Here is a 21,488-nt window from a genome sequence, read left to right on the forward strand (position 1 = left end):
GCAGATCTGATGTTACCTGATCCTCACCAGCAGCTTTGTCTCTTTGCATGCTCTCCAAAGCTTGTCTGACTTCTTCTATCATCTGGGGTGGCATCTGGGTTACCGCTGGTTCTTATAGTATTAAAGTCGTGGTTGTCCCGGCTACTGTACAGATCTCTGTAAAACTCCTCCGCCATTTTAACTATCCTATCCTTATTGGTTGTTATTTCGCCTTCTTTGTCCCTTAGTGCTTACATCCGATTTTTGCCTATCCCAAGTTTCCTCTTCACTGCTTTGACGCTTCTAAATGAGATTCTTTGTTTCCTGGGAAAGCTTGCCAGTGTTCTGTCTAACTACCCTGCCTCCAACTTCTACTGCACACTCCGTAATGATACTCGTCAGATTATCATTCATTGTGTATTCATTGTATCTATGCTAAGGTTGGTCTCCTCACTAAGAGCCGAGTACCTGTTCTGAAGCGAGACGCTGAATTCCTGTACTTTCCCTCTCAGTGCTAGCTCATTGATTGAATTCTTGCGTATCAGTTTCTGTCGTTCCTTCCTCAAATCTAGGCGAATTCGAGACCGTACCATTCTATGGTCACTGCATCATACCTTGCCAACCACTTCCAGGTCCTGCACGATGCCTGGGTGTGCACTCATTATAAAGTCTATTTCGTTCTTATTTTCGCCATTAGGGCTCCTCCATGTCCACTTGCGGTTTCCTCGTTTTCGGTAGAAGGTATTCGAACTCCGTAAATTATTGCGTTCTGCGAATTCTACTAGTAGCTCGCCTCTGGCGTTTCTAGTACCGATGCCATAATTTCCTACTGCCTGGTCTCCCGCCTGCTTCTTCCCCACATTTTCATTTAAGTCTCCCATCAGTATTGTATACTGTGTTTTTATCTTACGCATTGCCGATTCCACGTCTTCATAGAAGCTTTCAACTGAAGCGTCATCATGGCTGGATGTGGCGCGTAAGCCTGTACCACCTTCATCTTGTATCTCTTATTCAGTTTAATTACAATACCTACACCCTTTCATTAATGCTATAGTATTCCTCTATGTGGCCAGCTATGTTTCTGTGAATTAGGAACCCCACTCCCAGTTCTCTTTTGTCAGCCAAGCCTCGATAGCAAAGGACATGCCCATTCTGTAGCACCGTATAGGCCTCATCTGTCCTCCTAACCTCACTGAGCCCTATTATATCCCATTTAACACCCTCCAGCTCCTCGAATAGTACAGCTAGATTTCCCTCACTAGATAAGGTTCTAGCGTTAAACGTTGCCAAGTTCAGGTTCCAATGGCGGCCTGTTCGGATCCAGAGATTCTTAGCACCCTCTGCTGCGTTGCAGATCTGACCGCCGCTGTGGTCAGTTGCTTCGCAGCTGCTGGGAACTGAGGGCCGTGAGTTATTTGACGTATGCATGTGGGAGGTAGTGGCCAGATACCGCACCAGGGTGGCCAATCCTTCTCTGGTGAGGGAGTGCGTTCCCGGCGGTGGTTACCGGTGAGGCTACCCAGGCCTCGTAATGCAGTTCCATCACCACGCCGATTTTTTTTTTATCCGGTTGGGAGCTGCGCGGCACCGGGATTTGAACCACGGACCTTTTGCATGTGAGGCGTATACTCTAACCACTACGCCATCGCTGCTTATGCAACAAACATACGTTGAGCTAATTTCACAATAACATAGAAAAAATACCTCACATATGTTCAATGATCAAAACTAAACAATTTGTATATCAACATTGCGGTCTTGTAGTCCGCCCCAGTGCTTGACCTGTACGCTATTTATTTATTTATTCCTTGTTTACTTTCACACATATTTGTTTTTTGTTTGCGCGATTCCCACCTGGTGTGTCGAATTCCAGTATGACGCGGATGCCTCTAGCAGCAGCTTCGCTGATGACATGCTGCACATCTCTTGGCTGGTACACGCGAACTTCTGGGTCATAAGCACCCTGCGCACATAAGAGAAAGATGTCATTGGTAAAGATTCACAATAACAAAGCACGTCTTTCGTAGCACGCTATGGCATAACGTCTACGGAGCCCTTGACACGGTGTGCCTATAGTTAACATATCGTGTTAGCAACAGCAAATTCAGTAGGACCAAGAATCTTCACAAATTTTTTGTGTCTCGATATTTTTATAACAACAAATATTTTGGATTTCACCAGCAAAGACCTCTTATCTTCTATAAGTAGATTCTTGTGTTATCACTCTCCATCACACGCACAAACGCATAGGCCACTTGCAAATAAATAGATTTTAAAAGTAATGCACGTTTTAGGATTATCATAGCAAACATGTCGTGTTACGCAAAGCTTCATGACATCATCAAGGATTATCTGCGGTAATAATCTAACACGTAAAATACGCACATCGCAGTACACCACATGAGGCCATCTTAGATTCCTGAGGAAGTGTCGATTGGAGGGCTGTGTTTACTAATAAAAGTGAAGCTATTAGAAGGCCAGAACTTCCTTCGTACAGACAAAAAATCTTGACGCTGCGCACCATTGTATTTGTCACAGCGTGCCTCACGGTACAGTATTCTGTGCCCATATTGTTAACATTTAACTCATGCGGCCTTTGATTTGCTTCGGCGGGCTGTTAATCTACTATATATGCAGATACCTGCATCAGAGCATCCTGGGTGACCCACTTTCGCGTACGCACCAATCTTTCGAGAGAGATAACACTAGCATAAAATTACACTATCGGCTATCAGAAGATCAATCGCTTTCTGGCATTTGCTGTATTCTGTGTTGTGCTCTTTCACCACACTTGCCTCGTGCAATTCACTCTAAATTAAACACTTTTATTGCAAGAAGAAAAGCCTAGTCTTTTTTTGTTTACTAATTGCTGAGGACGATCTCGTGCTACGCAGCAGTGGCATGGATTCAGGGGGCAATCCCAAAATCGACAACTTCAACTGCTGTGGAGACACATGCGCTCTGCCCTATTTGTGTCTTTGAAAATACGCACACTAACTTTGGCTTTGTGCATTGCGCCCTAGAATAGCAGTCTTGACATAAGCGAGAAGTGAAGTACACTTTCTCAGTCCTGCGTTACTCAATCGGCAAAAGCAATCAGTCTTTCTCTGATTCTTTTGAAAAATGTACCGTTACATATCATGATGTCAATATTCATTTAAAAAGGTCTTTCTGGAATATTTTCCACAAGTTACATTATCGTGAAAATACCGTCTTTTCCTATTGGGTAGCAGAACTAAATTTTTAACTGAACCGAAACTGGAAAATTCAGAATAATAAGCTGCCTCGAACATTTTCTCTTGGACTCCTGCATGGTTCGCTAAGATGAAAGTCATTATCAATACTTGGCCATTTTATGCCTATTTGTTTCCGCTATGTTCCTTGAGGTACGCACTACATACATTGTTCAGCATGGCCTGCCTCATAAGCTTCACATGCTGCAGCTGTTGCATGTTGAAGCATCCATCATTTCTGTCAATATTTTAGCCATCATTTCTGCGAGTGACTACTCTAAACACAAAACTCGCATCAATATCTGTCAGTAAAATTGTTTCATAAATCCTCGTGCGTGCGATAGTGCCCAGAAGTGCCGTGTTTGAGTCCTCTTATTTTCGTCTGTACTCTGTTTGACACACCTGGTGCAATGCTGTGGAAGCTATGCAAGAAGTGTGGCTAGCAAAATATATATCTCCGCGCGTCTCGCGCTTCGATTTTATAGTTGTAAAGCTGGCCTGTCAGATGTGCTCCAGCTGCGCGCTGACAGAACCAATCGTGGTAGGAAAGAAGGAAAATAACTTTGTTCTGGTCCTGCGAAACGTGACTGCGTCACGCACCTGGCTCAGTCCCACGTGGGAACCGGAGAGCCGAGCCTGTCTGCCACTGATCAGCTCACCGATCACGGAGACCACAATCTGAATACACTGAGATGCTCGGTGATCCTGAACAACCTAATGATATTTCTCAGGCACAAATGATCTGCATCTATGACTCGGCCTAAAAACAAAACGAAAGAAATCCTTAGCAGAAGTGAAAGCATCAAACTATTTCTTCGTGCGAGCGCATCTACTGTAAGAAGTCTCGCCAGCTTTCATGGCATTGCACCTGATGTTCAAAAAGGAGTATAGTCATGGCAGTATTTAATTGTTTAAAATCAGTAAATAGTAAACAGTTCCTTTCAAAATGCTATTTATTATGATGATCATCATCAGCCTGACTGAACACGGGAGAGGCCTCTGCAGAGCAAAGGCCTCTCCCGTGTTCTGACAAACGATCGTGTCCTGTGCTGCCTGCTGCCTTGTTACAGCTTTTGAATCTCATCTGTCCATCTATTTTTATGTCTTTCATCACACGTTTGCCTTCTCTCGGAATCCAGTTCGTTAGCCCCAATGACAAGTGGTTATACTGGATACGGGCTCTGTGCCCGGCCGATATCCGCTTCTTCTTGATCTAAAGTTTTTCTTGGTCTCCTCACATTGACGCGATAAAAAAGATCTTTCCAGGAGAATCGGCATTTTAAATAGACTGAGATACTACGTCCCAACAAATGTCAAGCGTCAAATTTACTACACACTAGTACATTCACGACTAACATACTGCTCCTTGGTGTGGCTAACAACGACCACCACAAACCTAAATTCTCTGTTGATATTACAAAAGCATGCTATACGTGCTGTATCTAACACTCCCCTTTACGAAAGTGCTCGACCATATTTTAAAATGTACAAAGTATTTCCTATAAAACTGTTTTACAGACAAAAGCTATGTCTAGAAATACTACACGAGTATAAACTAAATACATCACTATTCTTGGACACATATTATGTGAAACAAGCACCATACGATCTGAGAAAGAGCCTAATATACAAATATAGATCACGCACGAACTTTGGTGACCAACGATTAGCGTCACAAATTCCAAACATTCTAAACAAACACCCCAGTATATTACATTTACTGGAAGACGGAACTTCAGCTAGATCATTTAAAAAAATAACGAAAGAGTTTCTAGTGGGTGAAAGCGATGCTTTTCTTGATTTTTGAAATTGGTAGTTAATGATGTTTTTGTATTCGTTGCACCTTGTTCATTATTGTTTCTTTGCCTGTTGTTTTTTATAGTCTAATTTGTCTTGTTGAGCAACTCGATTTCCTAGTCAAGATGTCTCTTGTTAACTTATTTGATAGAAAGCATGCATTTGTTTATATTTGCCACCACTCAAATAAGGACTGTTTATATTTCTATTCTTTTATTCGCACTTCTGGCAGTTCCGCTGTTCGACTATGGTACCCGTGTAAGATAACACGTGATGTTGTAATTTTCTGTGTACTGTACTTGCTGTATGTTTCTGCTTTGCTGCCAGGGTGGCACGACCAAATCAGGCATTTACTTAGCCTTTAGTCGTGTCCCCCAAGGCAATCTTGTTCAATTTTGCCTCGAATAAAGCAAACCAAACAAACAAACAAGTACCAGATCTTTAACACCCGTTTGTTCCGTGTAACCACTCTGCTCTTTCGCAGTCTCTGAAGAAAACGCTAATACTGTGTAAATGATTGCGTGGTTCGTTAGAACAGAAGGCACTATTTTCTGCAGCACTTGTGGGAGCACGGTTCAGTGCCTTGTAAGAGATGAGAAGAGTCATATGAAAAGAATGTTAGACAGAGAAAGATATTGAAGAACGAGCACTCGTCACAGAGGAGCGACGGAAAGAGAGAATAGATAGGGAAATTTGGGATATGATCGAAGGAGTCCGAGGACGGGGCACCACTCTGCGAGAGCTACATGGCGTCAAGAGATCGCCGACGGCGGGCCGATCAACACTAGAGTCGGCGATCGCAGGCCGCACAACCGTATTGCACAAAACCTACAGAGTGAATCCCAATACTGAGTGGTAAATACTCAATCCTAAAGATGGCGCTAGAATTTTGCGTATGACCAGTGCAACTCTGCAGTCTATAAAGCATGCTTCCTCCATAAGCCACATCATGAGTAGCGCAAGCTGTTGCCGGCATCAAGATGAAAAAGGAAGGTGAAAAGCAGAGAGGTTTACCAATAGCTGGCATAGTTGAGGAGAACTTGAGTTTGGTCTAGTTGTTGCCTACTGCCCGACATCTAGACCACACAAAAAAGACGCCCGCGTCGTCGTACCTCTCTCCGTCTCTCTTTTTTTTTTCTGTGCGGTCAAGATGAGAATCACTAGGCATAGTTCAGGTTCTCAATTTTTAATGGAAGTGGTAATATTAGAAATGATGTTTAAGTACATTAAAGATATGAAATTAACCCAACCCTTTCCATTTGGAGTTTCAGAAACTAGTGTGGTGTGTGTGTACATTTTTTGCCATTTGCAATGTTCGTATATAATAAATAGAAAAGCAACACCCAACCCACGCAGTTTTACCTTTTCGCTCAAGCTCGGGAACGTCTTGCTCACGTAAGGAAATGCTTCGTCGTCCACGATGTGCCAGTGGAGAACATTCATCTTGTTATACGACATTGCGTCCTGTAATAGCAGTAATCATTTTCAGTAATAAGTGACAGTTCAAACAAAGCACACGTTTTACAAAGGTGTGGAACCTGATTTTATCATATTTGTGCGTTTTTGTTCTAAACGCGAGCTAGATACCGACGCTAGCCATTGTCACTTTCTTATACAGTTTTTTTTTCTTTGCGCAGAACAAGTAGGTCTTGCTTCCACAACAGCAATAGTTTCGTGTCTTTTTGTCACAGGGGTTTCAAGATGATGATGCATTCTTCTACTTTAATTACCTGCATGTCTGTAAAATAACACGGGGCTAAACTCATTACGTAGGACCCCATGTGAAGCGCTTAGTAATCAGGTTCGTAAAATAAAGTTGTTTTGGTTGAGATATTGGGTTGATGTGATGAGCATCTGGTTTGACATGCAAAGCTCTGATTATGTTTAATTCACTAAGTGGGCAAGATTTATCGAAGGTTGAATATATTAGGTGTGGTTTGTTTGCATCTCGAACAGCATATATACGTCCTGATCTCAATTACCACTCTGTGAACTAAAACACAAACAAATCAAACAGCGAAAACCAGAAAGAGGAGGTTGAGTGCCTCCAATTCCAACTTGTATGAGCACATTTTTGCAGGTTTCTAGCTAAGTTATAATTCACTGAGGCCCCCTAATGAATAGGTATACAAACGGGAAGTAATACACGTGTTGATGTGATTGATTGTAATATATTTCATGAATGAATGAAAATAAGCTGAAGCTCATGATGAAGTAAGTAGAACACCTCAGTCTAAGCTTGCCTTCTTTGGCCTCATCATATGACTGCTCTAATTTTTAATTTGCAGCGTAGGGCTAACCTCGATCGACGAGTACAAAAAGGCCTGCATACTTGCGTATGAACTAGCGTAATCTGATCTGTCATCAAACTGCTCGGGCTGCCATTTTTAGAGCTGCAATTTCAGTCATTACGCGTTGATTTTTAATGAACACGAATGCGCTACTGGCAGCAGTGTGCTGGTAAGTTATCGCTGCATTGTATGGGTAGAACTCCAGACTCGCTACGACCCAAGCACTATTGTTAAAGAGTAGTCGTTGTCGTAGATTGGCGGAAAACAGCACAAATGATATGTGACATTGCCGGTGTTTTTCCTGCGTTGCTACTTCACAGCGTTTTGATAAAATAACGCATACAGGGGTAAAAAGAAATGAAAGCGGATACTGAATTCAATGAACCGTCTTGAAAAACCCCCAAGAATTTCCCCGAGGGTGAACATGGTTAAGTGCGAATGCACGGGGTGATGCTATGAGGGAGAGTAAAGTTAAAATCCGTTGGCATCCGCCAGTGAGTTAACGTAAACTCCCCTGTGTGATCACATTGCGATTCCCAGGAACGATGCGACCCTCTCGGGAAATCTTGGTGAGTTTACGCGTATGTGTGAGAGTAAATTCGCACTATACTGGTGTTTATGTCTGCGGCCCGCTTCGCTCGCTTGCGCTCGGCATCACGGGCCCTTCGCCGCGCTGCCTTGTCTTCAACCGGCGGGACATCTTCAAGGACGCGTGCAATGCTCGCATTCGATTGCGTTGTACTCGTTGTTGGAGGTATCGCAGTAAGGGTTGATGCCTGCGATGGATCCATACCTATGACGACTTGCCGATCTCGAGCAAGTCGTGGCTGCGCGGGCGCGCGCAGCCACAGAGCGAGGGCGGAGCGCACGCAATCACGTGGTGTGTGACATCACTGCGCAGTTGCTACAGACGCTCCTCTCCACTCCTCGTGCCGTTGCTAGGAGAGAGGAGGAGGCGCACCATGGACGGCGGATTCAGGGTCGCTTATAAAGTGCATTCGCACTTGAAAAATACACAAATGTCCGCTTCTGATCAATATTTGGGGTCTAACGTCCCAATACCACCTTATGATTATGAGAGACGCCGTAGTGAAAATTTCGACCACCTGGGGTTCTTTAACGTGCACCCAAATCTGAGCACACGGGCCTACAGCGTTTTCGCCTCCATCGGAAATGCAGCCGCCACATCCGTGATTCGATCCCACGACCTGTGGGTCAACAACCGAGTACTATCAGCGTCAAATGAAACCCGAACAGCGGCAAGCCTTCGGGATAGTATAGTGCGCGCTGTACACTCATCACTACGAACAGGCACGAATTTATGCGCAAAGCTGCCAAACGGGGTTCGCGCGCCTGTCAATGGTGATAACTGGACGGCACGCACCACACTATCGCAAAGGCTTGCTGCTGTTCGAGTTTCATTTGACGCTGATCGCTGTGGTTCAGTGGCTACCTTAGCCACTAGACCACCACGGCGGGCAATGTCCGCTTCTAAAAGGCTTGTCAGCCCAGTCACATGTAGGCAATTTATTAGTAGACGGAAAGCATTGACGACAGCTGAATAGAAACAGTAGCATGATTCAAAAGTTGCTAACAAATGGTACGGTGGCACAGATTTCGGTGAATACACATTGGGAAAAAATATTTTTTGTGCAATTATGTCGTTCCTCTGTAGCATTGGAACACCAGTGAATTGTTTGAGAGGGAACTGATGTCTTAACGAAGTCATTTGCTTTGCGTGCGCTCCTGTGTCTTTGTTTCATTACCACGGCCTTCATACGGACTTCTGCATACTGCGACAAAAAAGCTCCGTAGTCTCATTCATACCAGTGTCTTGACAAACAGTTGCTACAGAGAAAAATTCGCAAATACGCGACATGTAGGCACTTCAAGCAGTGCAACAAGCCCACTCACCAATGTGTCTATTATGGACTCCATTGGCAGGAAGTGCCGAGAAGAATCGATCAGCAGACCACGATGTGGAAATCTCGGCTCGTCGTAGATCACTGTCTCGTTTACGACCCACTGCAATGGTAAGAGAGCATTTCTTCCAAAGAAAAGTAAAGCACGAGGCTTCACTTGCACTTAGGGCAGGGTATGTACACCCTGCGATTTGTTACTCGCATCTGCTACCTGCTTTTCAGATACCTATTTTATTATTTTCTTTCAATATGCTCAAGAACCTCGCTTCAAGTAAATGAGGCTCATTGTATAAAAATGATTCTCTGGGTAGTAAGCGGGGGGCTTTTCTCGATCTTGTCCTCTGTAATGCTGCTGCAAGGTCATTTCAAAAATTACATTGTTGTCAGTTAAGGGTACGGGTAGTTTTCTATTTTTCCATTAGTACCTTCATATATTCCAATATTGACTTCGTTATTATTTAAATTGCAATTGGATTACCCCTTATGCTGGAGGCATATTTCATGAATTCTGTCTTGCCGGTTCTGCAGAAGACAGTGAAAGCGGCTACTAAACGCATGCTTAAGCATTCAAATCTATGCGCATACACCACAAAATACCGCAGCTTATTCAGTCCAATAGGAAATATTGGAGAGGGGTACGATTTAAAAAGAAACACGCCACCCATCGGCGACCGGCTTCGCGACAGCCACAAGATTCAAGCCATTCAAGCAGCCCCACCTTAGTTGTCTCCATAATGTACGTTAATAAAACGGAGGCAGCTCTACCGCCTCCTTTTGCTATAGTAGCCAGTTTCTGTCCATCGCGGCACCCTTGGCCTGAACAAACTAAAATGGGTGTAATTTCATTCATTCCTTGAAGAGTGATTTGCCTGGCTGGGTAAAATGATAAGAATAAAGACTTTCCAGCTTCGTTTAGTGTATAGATATTTGTATAATGAGAATAAAACCGCTCCTATGTTTTGTGACCTATTCAGTCTGTACTTCAGACAGTGACTGAACATCCCACTCCGAAGCTAGCTAGTTTCTTCAGTCGTTCTCCTCCTCTCCCTCGTCATTCTTACTACTCCGTTGTTTTGTCCGTTGGTCCGGATCCGATGGAGAAAATGCAGTAACGAAAACGACGGGAACAACGAAGGAGACGGGAGACAACCATAAAGAAAATAGCTAGCTTTGGTGTTGCATGCGCAATCATCCTCTGAAGAGCACAGACTTGATGAGTCATAACACATAGATCCAGATTTAAATGCGAATCTTTTCTTAGCAAACTTCGGCGATTCTTACGCATCTATCTAGCATTTTACGACTTTGTCCACTCTGGTCCGTATCGTTAATTTAATTTATACCTAATTGTTCTTGAATGGCATGACCATACCAAGAGCTAAATGACTGATCATATGAGAATCTCGAATTTTCATGAGCAACAAAGATTTCATGTAATCATCATGACGCTCTAACGGCCGTTTTGTTACCGTAATATATACAGATTTTGTACGTCGAGACCTTTCTGTATGACTGATATAAATGGCATGTGGTAAAATAAAAATCATGACGTGCATGTCATGCATATGCCATGTTCAGGAGTAGTTTGTGTCTGGTTTTACAGTTTGCCAAATGTACCACGTTTGGCCACCACCTGTCATCTGTGTGACAAACACAGATGACAGGTGGTGGAATGAAATTGACGATAATCGTGTCTTTTACGACTTGTAATACATGCCACGTTATGATGTGCTCGCAGCCGTTTCGCAGGTTTGGTATACACAAAAATTGGTATTGCGTGAGGCGACTGTATGACGACAATAAGCACGTTCCCTACGATGTACATTGTGCTATGCATGTTATGGACAGAATGCTTTACTCCTTGCTGGCTGCTTAAACCTGACTGTTCAACTTAAACGCGGCAGAACTGTCTGTATATAAATAAATAAATAAATAAATAAATAAATAAATAAATATATATATATATATATATATATATATATATATATATATATATATATATATATATATATATATTACCAGCCGTGAGCAGGAATCGAACCTACGACCTTCGAATAACGCGTTCGATGCTATATATGATGATGATATTCGATGATAAATATATATATATATATATATATATATATATATCACGGCTGGTTATCTTTTCATCCACTTTTCTTTCTTCTTTCTTCTTATTCACACTTCATTGGTTTTAATAACTTCCCCTGTACATTCCTTGGCATTACAGTCTGTTAGATCTCATTAATATTGTGTGAAAACACGGAAGAACGAGCCCTTAGGTATACACTGTTTTCCCTTATTTTATATATATATATATATATATATATATATATATATATATATATATATATATATATATATATATACTGACAATGGTGCATGTGGCCACGTCGCTGCTTTGGTAAACATGTTGTGAAGGCTAGCAAATAAAGCTAAGAAACTTAACAGTGAACTTTTGTCCCAACTGCAGAAATTGAGAAACCAATTTTCACAACGCATATTCGATAACTTCCTGCCAAAATAGGTCCTCTTCTGCTACACATTATTAAATTACCATTCCTCGCAGTGAAGTGTTCAAAATCGTAGAGGAATATGCGAAATGACCAGTAGTTTTGAAGAGCTTGCACCATTTTTTGGCTGGCGTAAATGAGAGGCAAAAAAATAATATGTGCGTATTAGTTGCCTGTAGAACCATGCTACAAAGACACTACTTTGTCGCTTTTTCAACCCCGTTGATAGAATTTGTGCCTCGTTGAGCCATCAGGTAATCGAAGAAAGGCCCTAGTCAGGTGAGAAACGATATATATATATATATATATATATATATATAGGCAGGCATGGTGGTTGAGTGGCCGTAGCGTTGCATATAGTCTAGTAGATCCTCCGTGAGCGGTCACAACGTGGTTTATTTCGACGTTTCGGTCTAGAGTCTGGCCTTCATCAGGAATAAAAATACAGTTTGTTGGTGCTCAGCTTTATACAATCTCAAATCAGAGGGCAAGGAAAGAGGGAAAAAAAGGAAAGAAAAAAAGAAAAGAAAAGGAAAGAAGAAAAAGAAAAAAGAGAAAAATAATATACGGTGGACGCCCCTCGGGTGCCCCCCTTCCACTTTTCCCTCCACTTCCCCCCTCATTTCTCTCCCCCCTCTCCCCTTCACCTTTCTGATGTCAGCGGTCTGTGTATGTTTCCGTTCACTAGCGCATTCCTCCCGATCAGACGGCTCCTCTTGGCACTGGTGGTTCGGTGTGGGGCGAAAAAGAGCTTTTCAGGAAGTCCTAAGCCTCTAACTACTCGGGGTCCCGTAAACAATTCGTCGTAGAAGGACGGGGGCCGCGTATTGTGGCAGAGGCTGGTCAGCAGGCATTTTAGGAAGTTGTAAGCCTTTAACTACTCCGCGCCCTGTCAATATTTCGTCGTAAAAAATAGGGGTGCCCCGTATTGCGGTAGGCTGTGCAAGCGCGTGCAATGCGAATTCCTTGCCCGCTTCTAAATTACGCGTGTCGTAGGGGCCTTCCGGCTGTGCACATGGTTGCTGTTGGGCATGTCGTGCATGGCACAATTGATTGGGTAGTAAAATAAAACAGAAAACAGAAGAGAGCTGCACTTAGGAAGAGTAGTTACACTTGGAATTGTGTTGTGTTGTCCAGTGCCCTTCGCAGCTGCAGTGCCGTGAACTCAGTTACTATTTTCATTGTTGCCGTTATTGTTTTCTAATGCTTTATTGCTGCAAGTGTACCAGGATTCTCATTTATTCCTCTATCGAGGGTGTTAAATCGGTGAATAAGGTATGACTCTCGTTGTTCACGTTCTCGATTTGATTTAAATCCCGTCTCTAAGAGCGTTACTAATAGTTTGTCGAATGCATGGTCGGGAAGATTGAGATGTTTTGATAGAGATAGACTTGGGGCGGATTTGGCTTGGGCTCTGTGATTATTGAAGCGAATCCTAAATGGTGTTTCTGTTTGTCCGATGTACTGCATACCACACACATTGCATTCGAGTAGGTACACCACATTAGAGGAATCGCATGTTAGGTTTCCTCGTATGTTAATCGAAAACTTGGATTGCGTGCTGGTTGCTTTGTCTGTTTCTCGCATCGCCTTACATACAAGACATCGTGGCTTTAGGCAAGGGCGGCATGAAATATTGGGGGGTGATGTGTTAATTTGGGAGTGGACAAGGGTGTCTTTGAGATTACGTGGTCGTCGGTAAACGACGCCTGGAGCGGATGGGAATGCGCGTTTCAGACGTTAACTTTGTTCCAGAATGTTGTAATGTCGTTTAAGGATTTTGTTTACATTGGGGAAGTTTGTGCTGTAAGTCAAGCAGAGGTTTCTTCGTTGTGGGTCTTCTCGTGGTGGTCGCTTCATGGTCTCAATCTTCCCGACCATGCATTCGACAAACTATCAGTAACGCTCTTAGAGACGGGATGTAAATCAAATCGAGAACGTGAACAACGAGAGTCATACCTTATCCACCGATTTAACACCCCCGATAGAGGAATAAATGAGAATCCTGGTACACTTGCAGCAATTAAAGCATTAGAAAACAATAACGGCAACAATGAAAATAGTAACTGAGTTCACGGCACTGCAGCTGCGAAGGGCACTGGACAACACAACACAATTCCAAGTGTAACTACTCTTCCTAAGTGCAGCTCTCTTCTGTTTTCTGTTTTATTTTACTACCCAATCAATTGTGCCATGCACGACATGCCCAACAGCAACCATGTGCACAGCCGGGAGGCCCCCACGACACGCGTAATTTAGAAGCGGGCAAGGAATTCGCATTGCACGCGCTTGCACAGCCTACCGCAATACGGGGCACCCCTATTTTTACGACGAAATGTTGACAGGGTGCGGAGTAGTTAAAGGCTTAGAACTTCCTAAAATGCCTGCTGACCAGCCTCTGCCACAATACGCGGCCCCCGTCTTTCTACGACGAATTGTTTACGGGACCCCGAGTAGTTAGAGGCTTAGGACTTCCTGAAAAGCTTTTTTTTTGCCCCACACCGAACCACTAGTGCCAAGAGGGCCCCTCTTGGCACTAGGGCCGTCTGATCGGGAGGAATGCGCTAGTGAACGGAAACATACACAGACCGCTGACATCAGAAAGGTGAAGGGGAGAGGGGGGAGAGAGATGAGGGGGGAAGTGGAGGGAAAAATGGAAGGGGAGCACCCGAGGGGCGTCCACCGTATATTATTTTTCTCTTTTTTCTTTTTTTTCTTTCCTTTTCTTTTCTTTTTTTCTTTCCCTTTTTCCCTCTTTCCTTGCCCTCTGATTTGAGATTGTATAGAGCTGAGCACCAACAAACTGTATCTTTATTCCTGATGAAGGCCAGACTCTAGGCCGAAACGTCGAAATAAACCACGTTGTGACCGCTCACGGAGGATCTACTAGACTATATATATATATATATATATATATATATATATATAGGGAGAGAGAGAGAGAGAGAAAAAAATAGAGCACGACGCACGTTGGTTTTGCACGGTATATTCTGATTGACGTTTTGGCTGGTGGAGCAGCCCTCGTCAAAGTGCCTGTAGGTCCACCAGCCGATCCACCAGCCAAAACGTCAGAATATACCGTGCAATACCACCGTGCGTCGTACCCTATTTTTCCTTATTCTATTGAGGCCAGCGTTAATTCCTTGCTGCAACTATATGTATATATATATATATATATATATATATATATATATATATATATATATATATATATATATATATATATATATATATATTAGTCCAGTAGATCCTCCGTGAGCGGTCACAACGTGGTTTATTTTGACGTTTCGGCCTAGAGTCTGGCCTTCATCAGGATGATGAAGGCCAGACTCTAGGCCGAAACATCGAAATAAACCACGTTGTGAGACCGCCCACGGAGGATCTACTGGACTATATGCAACGCTACGGCCACTCAACCCCCATGCCTGCCTATACATATATATATATATATATATATATATATATATATATATATATGTATATATATATATATATATATATATATATATAAATATATATATATATATATATATATATATATATATATATATATATATATATATATATATATATATATCATCACCAGTGTGGGCCTCGTATCGAATAAAAATCTTGGCCACAGTATCTTTATATTTTAGCACTAAGACAACAATTCATAGAAGCTTAAATCCACGGCTACCTACCGATTCTCCATCTGGCGAGTAGACAAGCTGACTGAAAGTTTCCAGTCCCCTCAGCGCTCCCCAGACAGTGCGAGCCGAGATGAAAGACTCTTCAGATGAGGATATGGAAAGGACATCTGAAAAGGAAATGAAAAACTGCATTTTGCTATCTCTGAGAGACAATCCAAGATATTTGTGAGATCTTGTCATCGATAAGGTCCGTGCAGATGAAGGTACTATGGGGGCACAATTTTGATCATAAGTTGGGGCCAGACAGGCAGAAGTGCTAGAGTGTCATTTGGTGATATATATATGCCATGGCAAAGAAAAATCAATGGAAGTGGCGAAACATGAGTCTGGTGTGCCACCCTTTTGATGCACCACTACGTGGTACATAGGTAGCCCATTCAAGCGGACGCCACTCCACAAGAAACTGAATTATGCAGCATTCCAAAAATTTATAATTATTGTCACATTTTTGGTGAGTGCACAGCTTGGCACGTCTAGCAGTGCAAATCTTTTACTAAGCACTCTCTGTAGAAACGAAGCACTCCTTATGTTTTATTTGTTTACCATTCACTGACGACTGAGTTTCCAATCACAAGTTCATGTCAACATTTACTGTAGGCTGACCTGCAATTTGAATGCTTTTAGATGAAGTTTGGTGCATTTATCTCGCCTTTAGATTGAGCAAGTGATTTCCGTTTCTGCTTAGTTAGAATAATTTGGCCAGCTCACCATGGTCGAAGAGCTTCCATTCTTCAATTATCTTGGCCAGTAGAAAAAAGTTTCACAAGTTCGCAGGGCCGTATCGAACAACTTATAGGTGTTCTTGTTGTGGTTACCAAGAAATATTATTAGCAATCTCAGTTTAAAACCTAGTTCTTAAACAATATTTCAGTTATTCTTAAGTATATAATGCTCGTATCAATTTCCACCAATTCTAAGACGCTTTTTTCAATGCTGGTTCGTGCAGTGTTCCATACCCTAGCTTTTGGTCACTTTCCAATAAAAATGCAGCACTTCTCACCAGTTAATATTATTTATGTTGCTAATGTTTGACTGCGTAATTACACCGGAGGAACCCAATTACTATTCAGGGGTAACTAACGCAAAAATGTCTAGCAAAAACAACACCTGCTGTTGATATGGGCGCAAGATAAGATGTACATTATTGTTTCTAATATACAGTAAAAAAGATGTTTTTAAGTTTTCGGTCATATATATGTTCAGAAAGGTAGAATGATTAGGTATCTGTTTCGAACTAAACATCACTACATTTTTTATTTGTTTGAACGTTTACTTCATGGCGAAATTCAACACGTAATGAACTTCTCGAATGCTCTCGTGAGATTGTGTCCGTAACAAACTCAGTTACAAACAGCTTTGCAAACACATTCTGAACTAACCGCACTAGACGAGTCACTAGCTTGTACGACGAAGCTTTTATTATTCAGTCATTCCCGAGTGTTTGTGCAATACTTACAGCTTTCATCCATCTGGTGATCAGGGATGTCTTCACAAGGACGAGACACCGTCACTTTCAAAACATGGAAAGCACCGTTGAATAAGTGGTTGTTACGGTGGAGACTTCCAGAATTTTGGTATCGCTCTCCTTTTGATGTTCCAGGTTTTGTGCAGTTTTGGAATAATATTTCGCGCCGGTAACGCTTCAATGCCTGTTGCACCACGAAGCAGGGACCCTCGTACTGGAACGAGAAGGTGCTCGCGTCGAGAGATAGAGTATTGCTGCTTTTCGTCTGGTTCAGAGGCTGTGGCCACACCTCACCTTGGGTTGGAACGACCTATAAATAATCGGGAAAAATTTCACATTATATCTGCATTGCAGCAAGGTGGTCCTTTATTGCAGTGTAGAATACACTGACAGTCATGTTCTAACCGAGGTGTCAAGTGATATGTCCGTGCAAATATTTTGAAGGATCCTTTAAATCCGTTAGCATAGCAACTATGTGGTTTGAAAAAAATGGAGATGTTTAGGCATTCCAGTGTAAATACTGCTGACATTCTATGGTGTTACCATTCATATGATAATTTGACACATTGAAACAACCATTCTTTGCACCTCAAGTCCCTATGAATAAATTACATACCATCATTCAATTCACCACCACGCCTTTTGGCATCACCAGTTCTGCCATTTTCTAAACCTCAGCCCTGAGCACAAACGAATTTCAATATATAGCCTGATATCTACGTCTGCGGGAGTTTCAAGAATTGGGTCCAAAATACTCACAAGTAATCTATTTGCGATATTCGTTTTTTTTTTTGCGTCAGTGATCACATTATTTTTGGCAGCCGATATCCTTAGGTGGCCATAGATAATAGTCATAGGCATTGTTAAAATCTAAAATATTTTGGTTCTGAATAAACGAGGTTCGCGCTCTGGTCAGATGTGACAGTTGAAATCCTTCTCGCAGAGAACTTGCTGACTTCTTTCTGAAATTTACCAGAGATGGCATTTGGTGATTATGTGATTATTCAGGAGTAAAGAAGTGCGATCCAGTTCACTGGCGAAAGCGAAACCTAACCATCAAGAAGTGCAACAAGCCGTCGACCAGAATGACGTCATTGGTTCCCCATCCGCTGCAGTTATAAAGCTTCAAGAAGTCCAGTACATACTAGAGTGAATTCGGTGATTTTGAGCGACGCTTCAACTACCATAGGGTTCATGGGAAGCTGCATGTGTCGCGTGCGCTTATCGCTTTCCAATTGTTAATTAAAGTGTGCAGTTAACATTCAATTAGGTATTCTACGCTGCACTTCGTTGTCCAAGGGCTATGCAGCTATAGGCGAAATGATCTTTAATTTTTGTCGGCAGGAACTCATCAGGTATGAGGCCTATGAGATGGCTATATTCTCTTCCCTAGTAGGGTACCAAATACTCTGAGTTTTTAACCACTTTTTCTAAACACACACACACACACACACACACACACGCACGCACGCACACACACACACACACACACACACACACACACACACACACACACACACACACACACACACACACACACACACACACACACACACACACACACACACACACACACAGGCATCGTATTTGCTGTGGATTAATTTTGTTCTTGATTACTCTTGTTCTCCTGTTCTTCCAACTTAAAGCCAAATGAATACAGTCACCTCCAATAAAAGTTGCTTCGTTCATTTATATGTGAAGCTTATTGCAGAAGGCTTGCATGATCGTGAGATGAACGTGAAGCCTGGATGCTCAGAACCAGGGTACGTATTGCTGTGATATTGTGGTCCAGATTTGGCCCGGACAAATAACAAGTTATATTTTTAAAATAGTTATTCTGCACAACCACGCTTTTCTTTCGAAAGCACTCATTGTTTAGTTATGAAAATAAAAGTACTTTATTCAGTAGGAAACACTAAACATGACATTTGCGGCTATGCCAGACACGTCAAAAAGAATGCATCTCTCATTCCTGTCAAAGGCCAATTCAGCGAATCGTAGCGGTTTGTCTATTTCATTTCGCTGTCGTATCGTAGCCAAGTTACAAAGGGTTTTGGTAAAACGCACTTCAAAATGAACAGGTACTTTTGCAACTTTATGAACTGGCACGAGACAAATTTCAATGGAGCAGCGCGAGAGCAACGCTTAGCTAAAACTATCAAATTGAAACTATGAAAACCACAACTTTACCGCAGACGCGGAGAGCTAGCACGCATCAGCCACATTCAACAACGAATGTCCAGTTTGAATGTTTTGCCCTGCACCCTACTACCCACGCCAGAATATGCCTAACCCTTTGCGGTATGATGCAGCTGCTGCTCACGGAACGAAACTGAAACTGTATAATAGAACTTGCAGACAGTTTGTCATCTAAAGCCATTAAAACACAAGCCTCTACTTGTTTTTATTCCCAGAGTGGTTAAACGATCACCTCGCCAGATAGGCTTACTAGCTTTTACAGTATGAAACTTCATGATTATAGCGCAAATAGTCCCAAACGTTTTAGCCTACTTGCGCTATGCCTGCTATAACGGCGCATGTAGCCTGTACAGTGCCCATGAAATGATGTAGTTGCACGGTTCATGTAAAGGCGCTGGATCATTCTCCACATCTCCTAAGTGTATGGCAATTACGCTTTCCCTTGTTTCGCTAACAGTTTGGCAGTGTAAATCAGTTGGATTTCCTTCTTTCAGAAAAATTGCCTGCGGCTCTGTTTACAAAGTTCTAAAGTGGCAATAGAGTCTTATAAGAATCGCCTCCAATATTCCCGTTTGATCCAACAGCCTGTATCCCCTGATGACAACGTTAACTTACGTAATTACTGTCATGGTTGTTATGTGGGCTCATCCCGATGTGCCTGCCACTATAAAAAAGTAATAATAATATCTGTATGTTTCCTTATTTTTTAATCCATTTAGGAAGTATTTTTTATTTAAAAAACACTGATGGGTGCTTGATGAATTGTGGCAGGAAATCCTCAAAACAAAAAAGTGCTTATATTTGTTCATCTTACTTTTTCTGCACTTGCAAATATAATAATATCACTGGGCCTATCAATCAAATGTTTTATTTATATAAATTACAGAAATTTATAGTTGATGCCCATGTACCGTGCAAAGGTAGTGCACAATAAAAAACACCAGATGACCGAAGTATCTTGAGTTTTCCATTTCAGCATCTTTCATATAGGTAACGTGGTTTCGGGATGCAAAAACTCCAAATATTGTAAGAAACTATGCAAATGATCATTTTATTTAGTGGTACTGATGGTTAGGTTGAACGGGAGAATTTGTTTCCCTCAATTTCTTAGGCTGTCATCTACCATTTATAAATGATTTCAGTGGAGGAGCCTACGGTCATTTTAACGCGATAGCGTTGCAAAACTCGTGTCGCATAAATTCCATCGGCGTCGGCCCCGTTGGTTGGAAAAAAATGGCAGCATATCCACGGAGTGAATGATGGAGAGTGGGGCGAAGCATTTGTCCGTCCATGCGTCCGTCTGGGTGACCACACATGCGTCTGTTCGTGCGCCCGCCCCTGTGTCTGTTCATACATCCATCCATCCATCTGTCTGTGCGTCCGTTCGTCCATCTATTCAACACTCCAAGTCCCACCATCTCGCATCTTTTTAACATATATTCCCCACATAGAAGCACCGCCATTCAGTGCACACTCCAAGCACTAAACGAGAGGTGGCACACGCACACTTTCTTATGGCTTGGGCTTCGGGTCTACTTCCCCCCTTCAACCACCTTGAGTTCATGGTATATACTAGTTCACTGTATTCATGGCACTGCGGCCCAATGCTCGCTAAACCTTTCTTAAACCAAGGAGGTTACGCCCAGGGAGTATAACGTAGCAACCATTTCCTGTCAGATAATGCTCAATGTACATGCCAGTGGCTGCTAATGTGAAATGAGAGACAGGAGGATTCAGCTTTTAATTTCTTACGGCTTGCACTTCGTATCTGCTTCCCCCCTTTAACCACCTGGAATTCATTCATGGTATATACTAGTTCATTGTATTCATGACCCTGCAGCTCAACGCGCGCTAAACCTTTCTAAAGCTAAGGAGGTTACACCCAGCGAGTATAATGTAGCATCCCTTTCTTGTCCGATAGTGCTCAATGTACATGCCAATGGCTGCTAATGGGGATCGCAGCGTGCGCGTTGACTAAAAGCCGAATGCTCCTGTCTCTCATTCCCCATTAGCAGCCATTGGCATGTACATTGAGCACTATTTTTCATTGTTAAACAACGCACAGAAGAAATCTCTCACTTGCACCACCTTGGAGGTAAAATGTTATACCTATTTCGAGTATGTGCCACTCGTGGTTACGTACTACAAGGGACGCACAAGCAATGCCATAAGGAGCTTCGCCCCTAAAATCACCCTTAGGTTTGTTGCGTTCTTAGGTTTGTCCTTTAGGTTTGTCCCTTAAATTTGTTGCGTCCCATGAGAGAATAAACTTTTTCTAAACACAAATCACCCGTGAGCGAAAAAGCTTGTTACCGAGATTGCTGCGGCATGCCACTACTTGTCCATGCGCCCGCGCGCGATCATATTGAAAAAGCCGTTCATTCGGAGAAAAAAAAA

The 21,488-nt window shown here is 42.5% G+C and overlaps 1 protein-coding gene across 3 annotated transcripts in view; it reads right to left on the bottom strand.

Annotated features, from left to right (window-relative positions):
• The window catches only part of LOC119178235 (beta-hexosaminidase subunit alpha), a 59,434-nt gene that overhangs the window by 31,066 nt on the left and 6,880 nt on the right, over positions 1 to 21,488 (bottom strand). For all 3 annotated transcript variants that reach the window (XM_037429430.2, XM_075887262.1, XM_037429429.2), the window contains exons 3-7: positions 16,884 to 17,202; positions 15,419 to 15,534; positions 9,215 to 9,325; positions 6,372 to 6,473; positions 1,834 to 1,942 (exon numbers count right to left, since the gene is read on the bottom strand). In XM_037429430.2, coding sequence (XP_037285327.2) covers positions 1,834 to 1,942; positions 6,372 to 6,473; positions 9,215 to 9,325; positions 15,419 to 15,534; positions 16,884 to 17,202 — 757 coding nt within the window. The remainder of the gene's footprint in view (positions 1 to 1,833; positions 1,943 to 6,371; positions 6,474 to 9,214; positions 9,326 to 15,418; positions 15,535 to 16,883; positions 17,203 to 21,488) is intronic.

This window comes from Rhipicephalus microplus, chromosome 1, assembly GCF_043290135.1.
Source record: "Rhipicephalus microplus isolate Deutch F79 chromosome 1, USDA_Rmic, whole genome shotgun sequence".
Classification (NCBI taxonomy): Eukaryota; Metazoa; Arthropoda; class Arachnida; order Ixodida; family Ixodidae; genus Rhipicephalus; species Rhipicephalus microplus.